This window comes from Peromyscus eremicus, chromosome 4, assembly GCF_949786415.1.
Source record: "Peromyscus eremicus chromosome 4, PerEre_H2_v1, whole genome shotgun sequence".
NCBI lineage: Eukaryota > Metazoa > Chordata > Mammalia > Rodentia > Cricetidae > Peromyscus > Peromyscus eremicus.
The window spans coordinates 28079021-28103499 of record NC_081419.1 but is presented as its reverse complement, the minus strand read 5'-3'; the positions used below and the strand labels follow the sequence as shown (position 1 = coordinate 28103499).

At 35.8% G+C, this 24479-nt stretch overlaps 1 protein-coding gene across 1 annotated transcript in view; it reads right to left on the bottom strand.

Annotated features, from left to right (window-relative positions):
• Acvr2a (activin A receptor type 2A) overlaps nucleotides 1-24479 on the bottom strand; it is a 78453-nt gene that overhangs the window by 13224 nt on the left and 40750 nt on the right. The window contains exons 2-5 of the mRNA XM_059260445.1: nucleotides 19552-19759; nucleotides 16960-17069; nucleotides 16615-16769; nucleotides 1534-1677 (exon numbers count right to left, since the gene is read on the bottom strand). Of these exons, the coding sequence (XP_059116428.1) occupies nucleotides 1534-1677; nucleotides 16615-16769; nucleotides 16960-17069; nucleotides 19552-19759 (617 nt within the window). The remainder of the gene's footprint in view (nucleotides 1-1533; nucleotides 1678-16614; nucleotides 16770-16959; nucleotides 17070-19551; nucleotides 19760-24479) is intronic.

Here is a 24479-nt window from a genome sequence, read left to right as displayed (position 1 = left end):
AACAATAATCCAATATTAAATGTTTGTTATCTAGAGAATCCTACCCCATATTCCTTCAAAATCTCCTTTTCTGTGTTGCTAAGTTTACAAACACAGGTATTCATCAAAAGCTACTGCATTTCTGTATCTTAAACAGAAACACATTCTGCTTCAAAGTTACTACAATCACTTTATGGTGTGAAACTAGTATAAAATAGTAGTATGCATGCTACTATTCATAACCATCTCCCTGAAAGATCAATTCGGTAGAGTGACCACCTTAAATAGGTGACAGTCTCTCTTCAGTCTGCCCCACCCTCACCCCCACCCCAAGCTAACAATACCTACTGTTTCTTTTAGACTATCAATTACTCATTCCTGCACGTTATCTATGTCTACTGTATACTTACAAAAGATTAGTTTCTTTTTACTATGAGAGGGCAATGAAAGTGAGTTACACTATAATGTAATGGTAAGGAAATCTCTGGATCCAAGATTAATTTAAATTCCGGGTTTTCCTCTGATTTTTATAAAATCACTTTTCCAGTGAAGTAAAGGAATAACTGTGCTCTTGGTCACTAAAGTACTTACTGCATATATATTGATGTATGATATATGAACCCACAACACATAAATCATTACTTTGTCAATAAAAGCATTTAATAAAATGGCTGCTACTGTTGTTTTTTACTCTTAATATCCATACTATTTTCTAACTGTTAAGATTCCTTACACATTAAGTAGCTTCCCACAGCTTACTACAAATCTTAGCCCAACAGAATGCTTCTCTTTCTAGAGCCACACCACTGCCAAGATAAAGAAAGACTAGGGGCTAGGCTTTAGATGAGGTGAGAAGGTACGTTAAGGAAACTGTTTCTCTAGTAACTTTGGAGTGATGGAGGTTGAGTATGTATATCCAAGACTTCAATACCAAGGGTGCCACCAGCCACAGGGATGTATTATCAGAGAAAGGGAAAGATGGAAGCCCTAATGTCAACCAGCAAGGGAGCAAAGCGGCAGTGCAGACTGCCTTAGGTCAGGCGTTCATAAGAAGTTCAGCTGCATTTCAAGGAAAAACAAAGTAAACCAATCCTTTGGAAACTTGAATCACTGCCTCTGAGAAGTTACCAACAAAAACTGAAATAATTACATAGAAACACTCCAAGTACAATGAAAAGAAATCAAAGTCTGCTCATGTAGCTCCGAACAGCAATTCTAAAACAAAGCACACACTCTGTTGTTCTTTCTTGTCAAGGGGATATTAAGACAACTACTCAGACAGTGAGGTGATTTTTGTGATTGGAATACTCGTCTTTAGTTTTTATTAACAAAAGACTGACTATATGTTCCTTTATTGTGATTCCACTACTGCCAACAACCCCAAGTGCTGCACTAGATCATTGCATTTCTTAGATGTGACTGCAGCACAGAAAGGCTAGACTGCTTTCCCACTATCACAATCACTTTAGAATATACAGTCTGTGTGCATGAGCTATAATGTTCTAGCCGCTAAAATATATAGGTAGATAGATCAGAGAACTTTAACAAACATACCTGTATTGGAAATATTTTGACAGCCACATATTCATTGAGTAACTGGGCTTTCCAGACACAACCAAATCTTCCCCTTGCTTTCACTTCTAACAGCTGCAATGGCTTCAAACCTAGTAATGGAGAAGGTGGGGGTGGTCCTGGGTCCTACAGAAAAAAATAATAATAATAACGAATAAGCAGAACATAAGACATCGATTCTGAAATGAGAAAAAAGGTAAGTATACTGAAGAATACACTGACAGAAACTGTTAACACACAAGTGACTGTAAGTCAATGTGACCTTAACTTTTAGCCTGCAAGAACTGAGCTTCTGGGGCGTTAGCAGGAACCACTAAGCAAGCAATGTCTAATTAGCACTGCTACTACTTAGGAACAGCAGGTGAAAAACACAAAGCAGCCAGTCTAAGCACTGTTCCCAAGACTTCCTGTGAACTTCAGAACACTCTTAATAGTATACCATTGGCTTCGCCCAGCTCACATTCTCTTAAAGGATATGGATTTGAAAAGTACCAAAACAGCAAAGTAGAACCGTTTCTCAAAGAAAATTCTCAAAATCTACTACTTTCTCTTGTAGCTGTTTAATATTAACTTTTTCTTCATTAATTTTGTAATGTTCAGTCACTTTAAGCAAGTATATAAAATACAAAAAGCACTTAAAAGAAATGTTTCTATAGACAAACTTTTTATTTGTTCATTCTTATTTTTCAAGATACTAATAGTTCATTCCTTTAACTATTTCTCAAAACTGAATAGAAATCAAAATCATGTCCTGAGGATAACTGAAGAGAAAAATAAAACAAAGTACAAATAAAAATCTAGGAATGTGGTAGTCTTAGCTGGAAACATGGAATGGTGAATAAAAGACAAGAGTGATACTATGATGCACTTTTAAAATAAGGCCAGTATAATACATTAAAAAGGGGAATTGCAAAGAAAATTCCCTAGACCAAAAGAATGGTAACTTTTGCTGAAAGTGTTCTATCAGTTTACCAACTCAACTAAAGCAAGATGTAAGAAGACTCTGGAAGCCAACAGACAAAGCAAGAGAAATGTTTCAAGGGCCAAAAGTTCTGTGAAAAGGTATTAAAACGTGTGTGGCAAGAACAACCTCCTGTTGGTACTTCAGATACCTGAAAATGGCATTTTATCCTAGATCACTGCATCTCACCCTAACTTTCTTCTCCCTTTTTACATCTTCATAATGTTCAAGACTGTTAATGCTCCCTGTAAGCATCCTTCATCCACTAGTCTGTTTGTGAGTCTCAAAAATTTCTAGCAAGCATTAGAATGACCCAGCAAAGAAACAGTGCAAAGTATTACGTGGAAAAAGAACACAACCTCTAGGCAATCCTTATTTAAAGGCTTGAAAACTCCTATTTTAAAAAATAAGCCAGAAGACTTCCTGTGACTGATTCTGAAGTCATGTCTGTTTTCAAATGACTACAAACATTGCTGTCCCATTTAAAAATATGAAAAATTAATAAAACCAAAGTGCTTCTGTTTAGCAGAGTGATGGACCAAAAAGGCTGTCAACAGATCCTACAGGAAGGCCAGGCTCACACTGATTCGCAGGGAGGGGCACCTTTGTCTTTTCTGGAAAGTTGCTGTGAGAATCATATCCTCCCTTCCTATTCTTGAACTGACTGTCTTCTGCCTGTAAAAAGAGTCTACTGACAGGAACAGGCTGACTGAAGCAACTAGAGAAGGAAAAGGTGAATACTACTCCTCTTCCAGAGGCAAAGAAAACTATCCAGTCTGCAAGGCCCAAGAATACGTATACAAGTTTATAGAGAAATAACTAAATAGAAAAGACAAGGGTGAGTTTTTCAAAGCAGCAATACTAAAATCTTTAGGTAATCACTGAAAAGAGAAAAGAAGAGGGCAACTCAACTCTAACATTCTGATCTGACACCCTTCTACACACTGACCAACAGTGTCTCTAGAGATAACTTGACAGAGCTGTTCTGTGTTCAAAAGGGCGCCAACCATAGACATGAGTCCAGTCAATGGCACAGAATTGAGATGATTTCTTCAACATCTCAAATTAATAATATAACAGTGGCTCAAAGTATGTTAAATGATTTCTAGATGCAAAGATAAACTTCAAAGTTCCTATAGGCTTACAAGGCTTTCCTTAGTAAATATATTAACGTACTTTTATTTCATAGAGAAATCTTGAATCAACATTTAATACTACAATTTTACCATTAATTGCTACAAAACACAACTGTCAAAATTTTCCTAACAGTATAAAAAATTAAATTAAAAAAAAAGCACTGGCCAAGTTTCAAAAGGGAAGAAAATGATCTCTAAAGGTTCATTCTCATCAACATCAAAACCTTTTGAGATGTAGTCTTAAGTATACTTTAAGATTCACAAATATTTAAAGTTTGGGCTAGAAAGCAACTTCATAATAAAATAACTACACAATACATAATATCATCAATACACCTTTTTCCTTTCTTAAGAAGTTACCAGGATGAAGTTTTAAATGCACCTCTAAAATCTAAGTTTTACTTATTGTATAAAATATTAGAAATGATTCTCTGTTTATTAGCATCATTATAGCAATTTATTCAGAAAAACTCAGTATTTGTTTCTAGGAATAAGGACTATTTGTTTCTAGGAATATCATTAAACATATGAACCCCTGAGGGGACAAATGGGAACTTAACACATCACAAATGATGGCATCCGGAAAACATGGCTTTGCCTTGCTATACAGAAACACTTGAGGAGGCAGCAACTCTCAGGACTACAGAATTTCTGAGACCCTCCCCTCAAGTTCTCAGTGCTCTTTCAACAACCATTTAATGTATACAACTAAGATGAGGCACAGCAGAAGTGGCTCTGATTATGCATTCCTTCTTAAGACATCAAAAAGTAAGTGGAAATTGCAGTTACTGGGAAAGCCCCACTGCCCAGAGATCCTCCCCAGTGACTAACTATACCCAATGCTGGGACACTGTTCAAGAGGAGCAGCAAAGCCATCAGTGATTAAGTTTGCTTATTTCTCAATTAAGTATACATTGTAATCCAAACAGCCTCAACCTTCCAGGCAGCAACAGATTTATCAAAGGTGCTATTTCTGCGGCTAATTCATTTGCTAGAGATACCATTGGAAAATGCAGATTTTAAGCTAAGAGATAATGAGCTAGACCAGAAAGACATCTCTTATTTAAATGGATGAAGGCTGACATTTAAATATATGAACTACTATAAAAAATTATAAATACTGGGTTTCTAGGGCTAATGGCCTCATTAGGTTTTATCTTCTGTTCAGCTGAAATAGTTCTTTCTATATTCTATCTTAGATAAACATAAATACTGTTAATGATCCTTCAAAATCAAATGCTTTTACTATGTCAAATGAATCACATTTGGATATGAAAGGGGGGACTTTTATAACAAAAATGTAGATAAACTATAAAGGATACAAAGTAAAGCAACAATAACAACAAAACTCTAAGGACAAATGTTTTGTGTGCATCCACAAAAGCTTTCACAACCATAAGCAAACATCAATGCATCTTACCTCTATCATTATATGAAAGGCGTGCTTGTGAAGAAAAAACACAGGCAAAAGAAATTACGATTCATATTCAGAATGAAATGAAAAATGACACATCAGTTACAAAGGTGAAAGAAGGAATGAATTAGCTTTTTTAAAGTAGACAGTGATTCAATGGACTATATTTTTCAGACAAAGATTAAGAACACTTTCCTTATAGCCAGAGGAAAGTAGTATAAAAAACGTAAAGGAAAAAGCCTTGGATGTCACCTATCAGGGTGGTAATAAATAAATTTTGATGTAAAATAACTCCAAATTACCTGATCCAATGGGCTTCAAGCCAGCAAGTAAAATACATTTTAGACACTACTTAGTACTTGAAAAGGTTTTAAAGTCTAAATGCAAGAGTAGGCAATTGAACTGGGGAAGACGGGAGCTGGAATTGGTTCTGACCAGCAGAGGGCAGTATTGCCTTTAACAAAAACTACAAAGCAGCCTGAAGAAACCCAATTCTCTCAGACCAGGCTTTCTAATAGTTTTCATGGGTGTGTGCATACATGCATAGGGACATGTGCATGGAGGTTAGGGGGCAAACCTCAGGAGTCATTCCAAAAGTGCCATTTCCCACTGTCCTAGAACTCCTAGGCTGGCCAGCAAGCCCTAGGAACCCACCTGCCTCAATTTCTCCAGTGCTGGGATTACAAGCATATACCATCACACCCACCCTGCTGCCTGCCTTCCCCCCCCCTCCCCCTTTCCTTTTACTCTCTCTTTCTTCCTTTCATGTGGGTTCTAAGGATCAAACTTATGTGCTCATGCTTGTAAAGCCCTTTGTGAGTGGTAATGTCTCTCAGCTCTAGGTTTTTTTACAGCTTTTATAAGAAACTCTGAAATTTTCCTTCCAGTGAGTGAACTCACCTTTCTGGAAGGCAGTAGGACCTTATAGTAAAACACAAAATAATGCTTTTGGTGGCTATGTGTGTGCTCAGGAAAGACAAACTGGGAAGAAAACACATAAGGAAGAAAGATGGCCAGAATTAAACAAAACCTGGTGACAAACTAGGCCTGTTATAAAACTCCCTGCCCAGCTGTAGCAACAAGAATAAATCAAAACAGATCCTACCAGAACGGGATTTAGATGACTTAGTTCATACTTCGAATTAAGCATTTGTTAGCAGTTCAAAATACAATTTCAGTACTATAGTAACTTTAAACTTAGGAAGTATGTAACAACTGAGTAAGTAGCAGTGCCCTGGAAATGAGTACCCAGACACAGTACCCTTACAACCTGAGGACAGTCAGATAGTACTAGAGAACAAGTCAACCCTAAAAAGATAACTGCTTTAATGTTAAATTAAGTAAAATACACGTTAGCCACTGCTAGGGGGCTTGAAAACTCCCAACAGATGACCACATTCCCCAGATGCCACTATTTCTACAGAGAACAGTGCCACTGGCAAAAAGAAATGACAATCCACTTAGCTATACCAGTTGTTTGCTGGATTTTCATCCTGTGATAATCATCCAGGACTATTCACGAGTCATCAAAAAGCTAGCTTAATCCTACCATACCATTAGAGAACCTCAGCATTCCAGAATACAATACCTCTCTTCCAGGGAACGCAAAGAAACAAGAATCACTGAGATCTTGTTTAAACTCAAGAACTTGCAGAGATAAAGACGTCAGCACAAGTAAATGTTACTTTTAATCTTAGAAAGTATTAGGCCTACTCAGCAAACTTTCTAATGAACATTAGAATAAGCTATAAAATACACAAATCAAAAATGAAGGCTAAAAACAAGCTTTAGCCGGGCGGTGGTGGCACACGCCTTTAATCCCAGCACTTGGGAGGCAGAGCCAGGCGGATCTCTGTGAGTTCGAGGCCAGCCTGGACTACCAAGTGAGTTCCAGGAAAGGCGCAAAGCTACACAGAGAAACCCTGTCTCGAAAAACCAAAAAAAAAAAAAAAAAAAAAAAAAAAAAGCTTTAATGTAATAAGAATGGGAAAGACAAAAACAAAAAAATAAGTTAATTAATTAACTAAAATACATAAACAGACTTTAAGTATATCTTTTTGGATATACTTCTCCATAAATGAACATTGGAATGGACAAAAGATACAAGGTATACAAGAGGCACCAACAACAAGCTTCTTCAAAGGAAAAACTGTTGCAGTATATGCAGTCAAACAAGCAAAAGAGATCACTGAACATACAAACAGAAAAAACTCACCAAACAAAACGGGCTGGATTCACAAAATGGAAAGGTGGCTTTGAGTACTCTGCGCACTGCAACTGTAAGTAACTAAAAATCAAATCAACTCCTTAATGCCAAGTAAGCAGAGTCCAGATTAGAAAGAGACCTACTGCTTATCAAGAAGGAATGAACTTACTGCCAAACATCAGAAAAGAACACAGGACTTTACTCACTCATTCATTTATTCACTCAAAAAAGTTTACTGACCGTACTGTTTGTGTCAAGTACTATCTACTCAGGCTCTCATGAACTTTACAGCAGATGGACTAATTGATGATTTGCACTGACAAAGGCATAATTAAAAACTAAAATCAGTAGAAAGGAAGTCACTAGCTTGATCATCTGTAAGATAGCTGACTTACACTACCCAGTTTTTCCCTGAGGAGAACACCCTGAAAAAAAAATGTCGCAGTAGAGGGGACTGAGGGGAGTGAAAAGCATTATTAGGACACACCCTAGATTTTAGGTTATACAGCCACATGGACAAGTGCTGCGTTTATTGAAAACTAGGTTTGGAAAAGACAATCATGATCCCTGAATGGGAAGTGCTAAGAGACATCCAAGTGGAGCTATTTGGTAAGCAATTAGCTATGCAAATCTAAAATTCAAAGAAATCATTCTAGAAATAAAAACTTTTATATACTATTCATAAATACACATGCAACATGTACTACAACTTTCTTTACTGTTTAATACACACACAGAGACAATCTTAAGTGTATCTACTTAGGCAGATAAGTAGTTTCCATATATATTTATTTTTGCACATCACACAACAACCTTTTCTTACAACCATCAAGTGTCTATAGTGTGTGAAAACTGACAAATTCTGAATGTGTCTCCTCTTAGTCATCTAATTATCATATATTCTTAGAAATGCCACAATTCTTCATTTTTTAGACTATCAACAAGCTAGAAAAGGGCAGGCATATATTGACAGATGAATAAATCAGATACTTTCACATGCTCAGCCATGGCTCTATTAATTAGATCCCAAGATTCCTTATAGTTTCTCTCATCATACTTTTCCAAAGCAAACAGAGAGCAATGCAGATACTAAAGACTCTGAACAGACTCCCCAAGCCATTAGCAGCACAGGGCAGCCTGCGCTGGGGTAGACAGTTTCCTAAGAGATGCAGGCAAAGCCTGTTCCCCTCTTAGCTGCTGTTCAAAAGCATAAGGGTTATGGCTAGCTATAAAGAAAACTTACTTTTATTTAACATTTATAACCTCTAAGTGAAGATGAAAGAAGAAAAATGGATGTAAGAAAATATTTAACTACCAGGCTGCCTAGACACAAATAAAACTATATTCATATGAAGTAGTGAACTCTAATTATTTTCCCTAATTTAGCTTTCTATGGACTCCATCTAATTACTGAAATAAGCCATTCAATCAATGGACAGTAATCCCTGAATAAAAGCCCAGGCATTGCCAATCAGGACAAGATTGTAAGTCAGGTCATTTCACCTGAGTGCCCCGATTTTTTCATCAGTAAAACGAACTTGGTGTAGCATATATTTCAGAGTATTGTATCAGTAATAGTTTCAATGAAAATTATTCCTTTTGAGTCAAAGCTGCGACAGAGAGGACAATGACAGCAGACAGTTACTGAGCATTTTAACACTGGCCAACACCTCAAATACAGTTCTCTCAGCACTAGAGAACGTCAATCATCTTTCTTCCACTGGCCACTCCTTTCATAATTTCTTCACCTCCATTTCCAAGTGGAGTTAAATAAAGCAAAGTTAAATAAACAGCCTGTTTTCATCTTCCCTTCATGTAACTGTGAGCCCCAAGAGAGCAAGCAGGGACCATCCTGCACCTGTACTAGGTAGCCTGCACCATGCAGGGCTCACAGCAGTTACATAAGCACCAAGAGAGAGGTTCATCAAAAACGGAAAGGCAGCCCACAGTATTTATTTTATTAACAAATGAACTTTTCTACTTCTACTATTTTGAGTCAATGGAAAGGGTTTTAGAGCAATGCTGTAGCTAGGAATACAGGAAGACATCCAGGGTAAAGTCCAGGAAAGAGGACGGTGCAGAACACGTTTGCCTCCTCCTGGCTACTACCTGCTCTCCAGAGAAAGGGTAAGCATGTACTCTGATCTACACTCAGGAGTCCACCTCCAGGTTGGTCAAAGGAAACTGCACCCCAGGTGCTAAGAATGGAATGATGATCACCTGCAGTAGTGTGTGCGTGCGTGCGTGCGTGCGTGCGTGTGTGTTGCCAAAGAATTCAAAGAACTGGCTTTCACAAGTAAGTGTAGTGTGCAGTTCTACTCTAAGGAGGTTAAGCTGTTCAAAAACAATTATATACCCCAGTGGGACACAAAAGGAAAAGCATCGATAACAGCCCTGAACCATTCTTAAGAATATATATACAAAGATGTACAAGTATAAAATGGCATTATACTATATTTTAAGCATGTTAAAATAATATGGTTGAAATACTTATGAAATGTAGATTCTCCTATCAGAAATCTCATACAAACTTTACTAAACTGATAAAATATCACATCATATACCCTAAATGTAGACAATTTGTACCAACACATTAAATTGTAGTATTTCCTGAGCATACAATAATATGCTACTAAGTTACACTTAAAAATACATCACTTAATGGATTGAGAAAACGGCAATCAAGCAGAAGAGCTATTTTTCTATACTGTTGACCTGAAAGAAGCTACTTGTTGAAGAATACTTTATAGTCTATAAAAGAAAAATAGTATTTGATAGTTTAATAGAGAGAAAATTCAACAGCGAAACAGATGAAGCTAGAGAAAAGAATCCAAGGATGCATACCGATCTTAAAATTATTTACAGCAAGTGATAAAAGAAATGCAAATCATTTTTCCTTTTTTGATAGAACTCTTTCTAAATAAATTGTGTCCATACAGCAAACATAGTCTTATAGAAGAGGAAAAAAAAAAAAACCTAATTAATCAATCAACCCAGTTGTTGTATAACAGCTTCCTCTGAGATTGAAACTGAAGGGAAACTCCTTAAACAGGAAGGTAAACAACTGGAAACAGTTTCAGGAAGTCCCTAAAACTGACTGGATTCACCAGGCCCTCTGCCAGAGTAAGCAATAAAAGCTGAGAATCCCTCAAAGATCTAACAAGCCAGGCTGTAACAAAGACTCAGAAGTGCAAAAGCTGCAAGAAAACGCAGACCACACCAGCTGACTAGAGGAAGCAAGAATCAGTGGGGCTGCCTGGAAGGGGTTTAGAAATGAGCCTCTCGGAAGGACCCTCTCCAACTGCCTGCAAGTTTGCAGTGCACTCACTCCAGGTTCCCAGCTTTCGGAAGGTGTCACCCATACTGGGGTGGCTTTGGTGGGCAGCTATCATTGAGTCATTTTTGCTCCTGTTAGGTAACACATCACCCATATAGTAAGCAACCCCAATAAAATTCATGGTTCACCATATTACTGTAAGTAACCCCAATAAAACTCATGGTTCATCAAGCTGGTATCTGGTACTTTGGTCTGCCATGGTATTCCTATTTGGGGTGAGTAGACATGTATGTTGCATCACCCCAGGAAAGGTTTTGTCACGCAACACTAATTCAAACTGGATCAGACCTAAAAACCTCCTTCCTGTGGTCCAGCTTCCATGGTACCATAAAAATCCTATGTAAGTCAACAACGGAGGAAAGCAGTTCATAATCCACCCACCCAGCTGTGACACCTATAAACCACAACAATGACCAGCATAATGAAATATCCATAAAGATGTGGTAAGTGGCACTCACATATCAGTGGTAACCAACAGCTGTCTGATTGGACTCACGGCCCCCTCCTAGGAGGGAAATAATGCTTGAAAATATAGCCAGATTCCCAAGGCTAATGAGGCCATGAGCCTTAGAAAAGAAACTACTACCACTCTTTTGCTAGATCAGCATAATTTCTTACTATATTCTAAATCGTACCCTTATACACACAGATCGGTACAGCTACCAACTGTCATCAAAGACGCCTCATCTTTACAGCAAATGAAGACCATCACAAAACCCACAACTGGACACAATGCAGAATCAACAGACTGTGGGAGTCCAGCCCGAATACAAACATCTATATCACAGCTCCTGTATCTATGGCTCAGGGAATAGGACAGAAGATGGGGTGGAAAAATTGTAAGAGCCAGAGAACCAGGAAGTGGCTGCATAAACAGGACCAACAGTTGTATCACCAAGAAAGGGAAATCTCACAGGATTCCACCCCTAGATAAAGAACCACAGGCAATGAATAGGTGCAGAAAGAGAAAAATTCACCTTTCCCAGGGATAAATCCCCTACCTGGTTATCTAATGCAAAGGGATAAGCCCTGAAACCTAACACAAACAACAAAATTAGACTTAGCAGATTGTATCTTTACATTTATGTATACAGGTATGTAACAAAAACAGTTAAAGGAAGTTATTAACGTGAGAGTGAGGTGGGGAGATATGGTAGGAGCTGGAGGAAGGGAAATTGGTGGGGGACTGCAGCAAGGAGGGGAAAGGGAAAAGTAATGATGTAATTATATTTTAACTAAAAGTGTATTTTAAAAAGTATGCTTCTATAAATATTAAACTCATTTTGTAAGTATAATTTAATATTAGCATGCTAAACATTATCAATAAAATTTAGTAAGTTTGCCCTACATCTTCACCTGAGAAAGAAAGGAGCACACTTTCCTAAACTGACTGGAATATGGTACCCCATAATTTGGTTTCTCACTACATTTCAATGGATGTATATATAGGCTCATGATCAAGAGGAAAATCCTGCAAAGCATCTTCACAGATGACTTGGTTTCTCAGTGGGTAGTAATTTGGCACAGCATGAAATGACAACCTATTATTACTTTAATATTAAGGTCAATGGGATTACTTTGCATGCTCAACTTGGAGATCCCCAACATGTGAAAGCCCTTACTCCACCTCAAACCAACAACCAGACAAAATGTCATGACATGTGGACTAAAGAAGCTAATGTCCCCTTAAAAAGAACAATGGTACAATACTAAAGTGCTATTTATATAGCCTTTTAAAATGAGCAAAAAGCTAACTTCATACCTCATTTAAGGTAAGTCATTTCTGGGCTCTAATATTCATTTGATCAAGTGGTGGGGTTTATCAGCATGAACATAGATCTTAAATAGGAAACCTAAGCTCACATACAGTTTTACTGAAACCACACTAACTCTTTACCACAATAAGGCTTAATAAGAGTGCATCAAGTCTCTCATATTCATGACTCACTATCACCAGAAAAACCAGTTTGCATTCAATTTACTCAGTGTGTGAGCTTCTTATGTGTGGAAAGAATTTAGCATAAACAATAGAAACGTGACCTACATAATACAGAATGAGAGGCTCTTCTTGAGTCTGATCATGTCACTGTCTTATAAAAGCTAGGAATACTTCAACTTATTGTACATCCTCCAAAAATACAGCCTCCAGATTTTTCTCAAGGCAAAGTCCTAAAAGTATCTGACTGTTTATTAAAGGAATTCCCTGGAATAATGTTATCATCTCAATGTGACTCTACACAAAACAAACTCAACTTAGTATTCAGTGCTTATAAGCTATCATTCCTCACAAACACTAGAAACACAGTTGTTATATACTGTCTTCAAGAGGCTTACAACCTAGTGGAATAATGAACTATGATACAGTATGTATACAGAATACTATGAGCTTTTCTCTCCTGGGATTATCTATTGAATCACAGAGGGGAGAAAGTAAATTGAGTGGCATTTCTCAATCTCAGGTAGCACATAAATACAACTCTAGATGCATATGCTGGATGGTTTGGGTTATGCTATGGAGAAAGACTCCTAAGATGGTACAGAGTGGACCACACGTCATGGAGTACAAAGTAGTAAGAGCCCTTGAGTTCTTCTAATCCCTGAAGCAACAGAATCCAACATGTAAAATATTGTTCTAGCAATAGCAGAGGCAAAAGGAGAACATGAAAGCAAGAACAGCTGTAAGATTATAGAGACAGCAGCCTCGGGTCAGTAACATTCTGAATACAATCCCATCAGGATAAAAAGGTGGTGAATGGGCCTGGGAAATGGCAGGGCTAAAAACAGTAGTTTTTCCAATATGTTCATCCCAAATGACTGTGATAGCAGTGATACCACGAAACAACAGGAGAAACACTGCAGCTATGAGTTATAAAGAAACATCAGCAGCTTCAATTTTTAGGCAAACAGACATCTGCCCTTTTTGTATCCTTAATCATGCTACACTATTTAGAGTAAATGTTTTTGTTTATTATAGAGAACCATAATTAAAAAGAACCAGATTTTAAAGTATGTCCTAATATCATTTAAAGTAATACTAATAAAGATGAAAAATAAATGGTGTCTTTACCATGATGACTCCCATTACTTAACTGACAGAACCAGCTTATTGATCTTGACAAGGCCAATTCCTTACAAGATACCAGTTTATTCATAAACCAGCCATTAGCTAAAGATTTGAAAGTTTCTCTAAGTAGTAAAACATACTATGTCATTTCCCCAAAGCACTTAAACAAGGTGCAAAGAAAATATTCCAAATACCCTTAGCAACATTGTAAGATCTTTTCCTAACAGGTCTTTTAGCTGGGAAGGTGGGCACCTAGCTGGTAAAATGCAGGCATGTCCTCAAGACTTTATATGTGCAGTGTATCTCACCTACCCACTCATTTCTACTTCAAAACATCTTCAACAATGAGTGCACACTGGTGGCAGGAATTTCTGTCTAGGATCCAATCACATGTTCAAAAATGTATTCTACATTTTCAACTTTCAAAGAAAAGCACATGAGTATGTGTTTTCTGTCCAGCTGTGGTGTATGTCCTTTCATCTTCTTAAGAGACTAATAGGAGATGAGGGTAGTGCTCACCTGAGTATGTACACAAACTACTAAACATCTAAAGTGGAAAGGGAAATCAGACAATAATACAATAAAGAGATGCCACAGATATTTCTGAGTTGCCTAAATAGTATTCAGAAGTAGCTGCTTTCTGAAGAGAGGAGTAAAACAGAAAAGCAAAAGGAGCAAAGCTTGAAGAACATCTTGGTTTAAATTCCAGCTCTGATACTTGTGAGTTTTTATACATCACAGTTTATCTATAATCTAATACTACATACTAAGTCCTGTGAGATAAATTAACTAAGTCAGTGCTTATTAAGTACACTTTATCAACAGCCCCATTCTACACATTCAGGAGTATGGTCCAGGAATGTAAATGTTTTAACAAATCCCAAAGATTATCCTTACATACCAGTATCACAATTTAGGAGTCATTGAAAAAAAGCCATATATATATATGTGTGTATACACACACACACACACACACACACACACACACACACACACACACACACGTGTGTGTATGTAATTATTCATAACAGTACCCTAGAACAAGCATTTAAATGTTCACCAAACACTTGATGTAATTACCTCCAATTATTCTTAAATTTAAAAAGAGCCTTTTGAAATTGGATTACAAAATTTGCATAATCCTCTCACCAAAAGGAGACTTGAAGCATACAGCTACACCTTTTCAGCAAAAGTCTGAGATGACCAGAGTAAGACTTCACATAAGACAATGCCATTTTGCACACAATTTAAAATCCAAGGGAAGTTTAAAGTTAGGTCTGTGTTGTATTTTTTTGTAAAATCTTGTCTATGCCAAGTTACTCAACCACAAAACTGATTCCTTATTTTTCAGCCTTCCTAAACATGTACAAGAGTATCAACAACAACAAACATCTAAAACCCAGAGGGGAATACTTATTACCAGATCTTGAGTTATTATTAATGAATAGTAACAGTGTCTTTCTTCTTAAAAAAAAAAATGTTAAACCCTTCAATTAATTTGTACTTCCTATGAAAGTCATCTAATGTATAGGCTAATATAATACACATGCACGCACACACACACACACATGTACACAAGCACACAAGCATACTTAAAAACATCTTAACCACACTCTCATACCAGCATTGGATATACTTCAATGTTCTATCTATAGCATTATAATACTGTTCAAAACTTCCTTTAACAAAAATTCCATAAATTATATATAATTTTCCCTTAAATGTGGTTTTTAGGCTGTTTCTATCACATTTATGAATCTAAGGTAATTTCAGAGAATTATTAGAGCACTGAGTACTTTCTCTTCTAAATTTAGACACTAAAAAATTTTTAATTAAATTTTAAAATTTAAATCAAAAGTTTTTTAAATTTTAAAGTCACACTGACAGAAGTATTGAAAAGTTATTTATCACTGTGTTTATTTTTCCACATACATCTTTAATTATAAAAATCAATGAGCTGATTCAACAGATGTTGGGTGTGTTATCTAAATAATGCTTGGACAGAGGAATTGTTCTTATCATTAAAATACCAGATTTTACTATTTTCTTTAATCAAGTTTTATCATTTAGTATACTAACATTAAAAAAACAGAGTTAAACCAAGAGACCCAAAAGGCCCAAAGTATTCTAAAGAGTTAAAAGAAATACAGTAAAAATTAGAATTTAGAGATGGCTCCAGGATGTATAAGCAAGAGTTACCAGCTTTCCTGAGCATGTAGAATATTAGCTACTTCCATGAGAAGTCCTAGTTAGCACTAGACCAGTGACAGCACCGTACATAAGAGACAATAGAAAAAATTCAGGGAGTTTGATCTGATTACCTAGTGCACCTGTGTTCAGAAAGATTTCTGAAGTGAGTGAAAATCAAAGACATTTTTAAAGTTTTTAGTGTTCAATACGCATTTGCCATGCTGGAAACAATCGATACACTTAAATTATCAGTGATACATGGTAAACAATGTTTCTCTGCAGCTTCTACCTAAACCATCTTTCCCGCTATATATCCCTAAGCCTTTACAAAACCTCCCTTTCCCATACGTTCTTGGCTAACCTTCTGTATCAATTCTAACAGTCAGAGGGGGTTTGAGCAAAGGGTCTTTAAAAAGACATCACCTATGAATAGAGACCAGTACGGAAAAGACCAAGGAGGTTCTGAGACCACTTCCTCATCATTAATTACGTCAAGATGCAAGCAGAGGACATTATCCTTAAAGCACTGGAAGAACAGTAGACTCTGCAGAGGAGACTAGGGATTTCAAGACCCTCCTCTACCTCAACCTTTGACAAGTTTATGACATACAAAATTACTATAGTTCCCATGACAATAAACACTCCAAAATGAACTACAAAGGAAATAACTGGCTAACCTGTTACTAAGTTATACCTCAGTTAATACTTCTTTAAAATATAAAATGTACAACGGAAAATACAGGACAATAACTTACTTGAGTAGGAACAAGTACTGGAGGGTAGGCCATCTTGTGATGTCTATACACCCAAAATGCACAAATGACAATCCCTGCAATTAACATAAGTGGTACCAAGGAGTACAGCAAGATGTTGTAATAGGGTGGCTTCGGTGTAACAGGATTTGAAGTGGCTGTGGAAGAGGGAAGAGGAAATGGTTCAGATTTGGTCTACAATGCTATCATAAGTAGTTAGCACAGAGTCAGATTTGGGGGTGGGGGATAAAATAGAAGAAAGTAGTAGTAAATTACTCCAGCAACACAAATATATTTTCTTTTCAATGTACCAGCAGAACAAGCATGTATTTTTCACTATACACTTACGCTGTGTGACTTCCATCTCCGGAAAATAAGAGAACTTTTCATTACACATATTGCCCTCACAGCAACAAAAGTACACTTCAGGGCTGTCTTTTTTTTCTATACAATCAGTCCTATTAAAAAAAAAATAATAATTAACACCAATATCATTATATTGACCCCACCACAGATGTGTTTCTTCAGAGACAGGAGTAATTACATACAAATTGGAGGTATTTATGAGTATTCAATGATCAATTCTTAAAAGTAAAACTGTTCTAGACCTCAGCAGAAAAAAAAAGTAAACAAACATCTGAGTATATTATGATCACACTGACTTCCTGAAACTACTGCTTTAATGTGGTTTGTAATGAGCAATCTAAGGTAACTATCTCCTTTGTTTTTTTAATTATTAGAGAAGTTTGAAGAAGAACATAAAGCCAGTGAGGCAATTTAGTCAAGGAGTTGCATTTGCTCATGGGATATGCAACTTCCCCATTTTGTGAATATTAAAAACTAAAAACTAGATATAAAGCTAAATAAATACACACATACACTCAGTGATGTGAGCTTGTATCTCATGAATTCATGAATGGAACATATTTCAGCATCAGAAACCCAAACTAGCTTTGGAAGTGTCATTTTTCTCATAGTAGTAGATTTACAATTCCTGAACAGATATCAAGGTTGTGATTTTAAAAACAAAAATGGAGAGAATATGAACAACAAACACTGTAGGACTTCATAACTCAGACTGATCAGATTCAGGCTGACTAAATTAAAATACAAAGCAGCAGCCTTCCACACAGGAACTAAGTCACTGGAAAGACATGGAGTTAGCCTCGAGAAACAAGCTCCATTCAACTACTGAGAAACAGCTATAGCCATTTGTCCTTTGAAATTCAACTTTAAATATTGCTGCTAAACATCACTGACCCTGAAGATGCAGCACACAATCGCACTGAAGCTTTGGGCAGCATTCACCAACAATATGGCTGAGACAACTCCAGATAAAAGTTAAAGAGCTGGTGGTTTTACCAGCATCAAACTAAGTAGAATCTATTAATGTCTACTTAGAAGAAATTAAAACAGAAGTAAAAGCTGTTTTCATAATTTATAAGTAATGTGTAATTTAAAAATTAATATTTAGTTATGTCTCTAAAAACTGAAAAGAAATACACTTAGCCTAATTCAAGAAAATTTCCTTTCTCTGTTCTTACTGTCCTTTTTGTTTTTTCAATCAACTTCAGAGCATAAAAATAGTATTCATAAGTTTCTGTATTATCATTTGATCCTCAGAATCAAAACTGGTGCACTTATCATTCATAACAAGCACTTCACACTGGGTAATGCACTCTGTGAGGCTCCAATATATAGTTCACTAAGCATTTCAGCACTGCCTGGTTCTCAACGTAAGTAAAATGCTAGGTTTACAGGTTAGAAGTACAATAGTTTTTACTACATACACATGTGTATATGCATATGTACCCATGTACACACAAATACACAGCTTCCTGATATGAAATAGTAAAAGATCAGTTAAAGATAACCCTACATTTTTTTTCTAGTGTCTTCCCATCCCCTTTTATAATAGCAAATTATCACTTGGGTTTGCACTTCTATTAGTAGAGACAATAATAGTCAGCAAAATGAAGGTAAAGAATGAAAGTATATATAAATAATTCTTGGAAAACAGACTTAGAAGCATAACCCAAATATCAAATATATATCTAAATGATTATACTTCCGATATCTCATTAAGTGGAGCTAATTTAATTTTCATAATTTACTCAATGAATGCCTAGGGTCACATATGGCTAAGCAATCATCAATTCCAGGTAATTGAGGCTCTTGGGAACAGATATAGTGGTCAGCAGATACAGCACAACTTTTTGGGTCCAAGATAGCTAGTTACCTAGGGCTCTGCAGGCTTCTACCACTCTACACTGCCCACCCCTAGTGGAAAAGCTGTGGCTCAGGCAGAAAAATGGTCATCAGTCCAATATCAATGTCCCTTCTTATAGAAAGATCAGAAGTACTCAATTACATGACCATTTATCTTATTTCCAATATAAACAATTTAAACAAGATCTATTAAAGACAATATAGCTTTGTATGAGTTTTTAGTTCTGATACAGTTCTAAATGTTAAGTTAAATGTCTCCTGGGTTAAAAAAACAAAGGTCTACCTACTTTGCAAGACAAAAAGGGGTGAGGGAGAGAAGATCAATTTCTTCCAGAGATATAAAGAAGGAAATAGAATGGGAACTAAATACTGCAATCAAGCATTATTCCTCTTTGAGGATAGACTTTTCAACACATATACTTATTTTAAAGTAATTGTTAAATTTGGCTTTAAGCTTATAATGCTAATATGAGGGTGAAAAATTATTCATATAAGCGTTCTCACTACCTGTAGATTATTCAAGATATATCAAGGATAAAACACAAACAAGGCATGTTTATTAATTTGAAAGAAAGATCTTATCATTGGTTCATGTGCTCTTCATAATTTCATCTTTAAAACAGCAAGAAACACTTAAGTGTACGTTTTCAAGGCAGGACAGGCAGAAGGAAAGTCACTGAACCCCATCATAAAATGTAAGGACATCCTTACCTGTCATAGCAGTTGATGTCATCCAGCCAACAACCTTGTTTCACTATTTCAATGGAACCAGAGATATTCTTCCAGGTAGCAAAACAATGTCGCCGTTTATCTTTGTCACCATAACAAGGCTCAACACCAGTTTGATTGGTTCTATCTCTTTCCCAATTAGCATTAAAGAAAAGACACTCCTGAGTTTCTGATCTACCAAGTATAGCACCTGTAAAATAACAGAACAACTTAATGTAACCATACAACTCTTAACACCTATGCTCTGAAGAAGGCAGCCACTTAAGGCACTCTTGCAATGTCAATAGTTTCTTGTCCCCCAGTGTTGTAACTTTGCATTTATGTTGCTAGGTTAATCGCTATACTTTAAATATAAAAATAACCACAATAATCTGAATTAGCCACATATATCACAAGATTTCTCTTGACAATGTCTGCTTCATTTAATTTAAGAACAAAAAGAATAGCAAAAATTGTTAATTTTATTAATTTCAACCTTTCCAACAGACCCTTTTTTAATATTTTGTGTGACAAAATACAATCTAAGCAAACATAACTCTCCTGTATAGGGAAGCAGTAGTTTCCTCAACTCTGTAGACTAAACAAAGCAGGGCCATGGAGACTTTGGAATCTGGCAGACATGCTCTCAAAAGTGAGTCTGTTAACTCAAGAAAAGCAATTCACATTAATATGCATCACCAATGGTATAATCAGTTGGTAAAAACAGGCATTGTGGAAGACCTGTACCTACTAGCATTCAGATAACAATGTCATAGTGAGGTCAGTGGTAATATTAACAAAATGTGGCCTTTGAATTCTAAATAATGAAGTGAGTCAACATCCAGAAGTTCCACATAATGCAGAGAATCAACAGTTTCTAAAAGAATTAATGTGATGTTACAAAAGCACTCATGTAAAAACCCATTCAGAGTGAGACAGATCACCAAAATAAGAGACTACCTCTTGAATTGTGGTATTATATCAAAGAAAAATACAAAAATATCTAAATAAATTATTACAATAGTATTCCTCTTTTCTAACTACATAACTGTGTATGGCTAGATCAAAATAATACAACAATCAAAGTAACATACAACAGCAGCTGAATAAAGAAACAAAGAATCCCACTGCTTTCTACTAAAACAATCATGAAAGTGACAAAAAATGTCACATTTCTTTTTGCTTTAGAAAACATTTTTCATAAAGATTTCTTCTTTTACTTACAAAGAATGAACATTGGCTATTTTTAAACAAATTGCAATTTTAAAATGTCCTCATTTCTAACACAGAAATCATACAATCTACATTTAAAAACAAAAAATATCCTGGGGTATTTGTGTTATGGACAGGAAATATCAGCCCCAAAGGCTCATGTGTTGAAGTTTTGGTCCCCAACCAGAGGCATTATTGAAAGGTGACTAGATATTGAGGTTTCTGACCTAATCAATGAGTTAATCCCATGATGGAGCCCTATAGTATGGTATTTTTAGAAGCTCCCCAGGGGCCTAGTTGCAGGAAGTAGGTCACTTGCAGCACAATATCCCTTCTCCCAGTTCTCGCTCTGCTTCCTGTCTACCATGAGGTGAGTGGCCTGACTACACATGTTCCCAGTTACCATGTTCACATCTGTACTCAGGTCCATAGCAATGAAACCAACCAACAAATGACTGAGACAATGAAACTGGGAACCAACATTTATATCTTTTAAGTCGTTCATGGTTGGTATGTTGTCCTAGCAACAATAAACTAATGTAAGTTTCTTAATTTTAAGAGCCTAAGTCTTGAGAACAGCTGTTCTACAATGTACTAAGAAAGATGTACTTATGAATTTGTAGTATCAATGTGTAGAAATGCTGTCATAAAATGACATACTGTAAACTATACTGATGTCATCTGTATTCTAGAGGTCTGCTACTACTATTTATCTGTACACACTAGCAGCCATTGTCTAAGTTATTTCTTTTCTGAAACTTCTTCAAAACATGAGCAAACCAAGTTTCTCTTGTACCAAAAATCCTAAAAGCATGTACTGCCCACACTCTTATCTTAAAACAGGATGGCAAACTTTTTTGTAAAGGTCCAGACAGTGTATATTTTAGGCTTTGCAGGCCATATGGTCTGTTGCAACTACTCTGCTTGTGAAGTACAGAAGTATCCATACACAGTAAATGAATGAACATAGTGTGTGTTTCAATAAAATTTTATTTATACAAATTAAAAACTAAACTTTTTGTAATTTTTGCATTTCACAAAATAGTATCTTTGATATTTTCTCCAAACACTTAAATGTAGAAATTCATTCTCGGATGCATCTGGCTGACAGGTTGTGTGTGATCAGCAACTCCCTCTTAAAGCATTGCTATTACTAATTCCAGCAGGCTGGCTCATCTGCCTTTGATTTGCTAGAGATACATGTTCTGTGTATTTCTGTCCATTTAACTCATGCTAAAAATGATGGATGGATGGATGGATGGATGGATGGATGGATGGATGGATGGATGGATGGATGGAGCACTGCACAGGAATATCTTAAATTTAATATGACCAAAACAAACATTGCTGGTATTCTAAGTAAATGGGATGCACCTTTGGCTTCCAGTCAATGATTAGTAGCTTCCTGAAGTGTTCTACTGAGAGAGTCTCAAGATTTTTCTGAAGAGAATTTTGTCATACAAAAGAGATAACAAGGAAGGGGAAATATTTGTTCTTCCTAGTGTAGACAAAAGACAAACTAACGCTCACTTTAATCATTGTAAAAGTACTTCTGAGATTTGTCTTTGAAAGTTAAATACATTTTCTGGGTAATTTTCTAGATCTAGACTATCACTTATTTTTTTTTTATAGGTAAAGAAAATTGCTTATGAGGAAACCTGTGACAATCTTCCTCACTCCTCCTAAAGCTGGTTTGTAATTAGCCCCTGTCTCATACATCCTGTAACTAAACAATAAATAAAATAACATACTTATGAAAATATACTAAATGTATCTAACTTGTTCTTACACTTTAATGTTCATACTGTGACTTCAAAAATGTAGTTCTATAAAAAAATGCTATTGTTCAGATGGTAAATTCAGTCTAAAGCTTTCTTAAATGTTAAACCTCTGTGCCTAAGTTTATTCTACTAAAATAATTTCAAATAGTTAAGACTGCCATTTAAAAAAGAAAAAAAAGTAGGCATAAAAGTAAGGCACATTCTTGAATCCTGTTTCATGCATTCTTGTAACTCAGTGTCATTTTCTATGTCCTGGAAAAGAGGTGGCTTAACAGTGTATTTAGGGGATATATACATAAACACACATATATGCATACACACATATACTATATATTTATGCTTCCATCCATGTATGTGCTTCTTTTCTTTTTATCCTGCAAAAACTCAGAGAAGACCTAACGATCCTCCCTAGTTAACAACCCCTATTTTAAAGACTCTGACCTGAACCTACAAACTCTTCTGAGACCTTGAACAGGTAAACAAATTCGTTACTACCTCTTTCTACATGTATAAAATGAAGCAGGCTCAACGACCAAAGTTTTCTCCAGATCCAAAATTCAGTCTAATTAGAGTAAATCAGGAACTCTAGTTACAATCAAGTATCCGAGTAAATTATGTAATATTTCTGTATAGAGTACCTGTATTGATGACTAGCGCTAACTGCTTCATTTTCTTACAGCTAAGGAAAAAAAATAAAACAAGCTATATACAGGACCTGACTACTTACTGGGCCATAAAACACCCAAGACAATGAAATCAAGAATACTTTTCCATGAAAAAAGAAATTTCAACTAAAAGACTGTATATAAATAGGATGAGTTTTTTATACCAAATATTAAAATAATATACCAATACTAATTTTATACAAAATCTCTCCGAATACAAAAAGATCCAGTGCTTCCTCATTCATTTCAAAGTCAAAATTAATTTTAATCAATTAATTAATTTCAATGTAATTTTGAAATTGTATTATACCGATATAAAGTAACAGCATGCAAGGAAAAACAGACCAGTATTTTTCACTAACTTGGATGTAAAAATTCTCAACAAAATTTTGATAGATTCAATCTAATAATGTATTTTTTAAAAAAGAAAAAGAGAACTAAGACACCACAAACAGGTTTACTTCAGCTATGCAAGGTGAATTCAGTGTTCAAACTTACTCAGTGCAGCCTATCAAATCAAGAAAATAAAAGTGAAAAATAGTATGACCCCATAAACCAACATAGAATAAGCATCAGACAAAATTCAACACCCATTTATAACAAAAACAAACTGCATACCAGGAACAGAAAAGAACTTCCTAAACATCATAAAGAGGATCTACCAAAAAGCCCACCAGGGACATCATATTTAATGGCCATACATAATGAGGAAGACTTCAGGCTAAGATCATAGACAAAGCCACACCACCCACATCACTCACACTCCTCTTATCCATTTATTTAAGACAGACTGAATGTTCTGATTTCTGCTACAAAGCAAGGGACAGAAATTATGGGTATAATGCTGAGAAAAGAAAAATAAAACTGTATTTGCAGATGACATTATTACTTTTCTAAAAATTTCCAAAGAATCTAAATAAAAGAAAACCTGCTAGAATTAATAAGTGACAAGATAATAACAAAATCAGTTGCTCTTCTATATGGTAACAATGAGCAAAATGAAACTGAAGTATAAAAAATTCAAAACCAGATACACTTTATCTAAAGAAAATATTTAGAAATTAACATAATCTAACAAAACACAAATTTGGTGAAATTGTAAAATGCTAATGGAATAAACGATCCAAGCACTTGCAGAAGCATCCAATTTTCATGTATGGAAAGTTCAGAATAACAAAGATGACAGTTCTCCCTAAATTCATGTACAGCTTTATTTAAATTCAATCAAAATCTCGATAAACCTATTTGTAGACATAAACAAGGTTATTAGAAA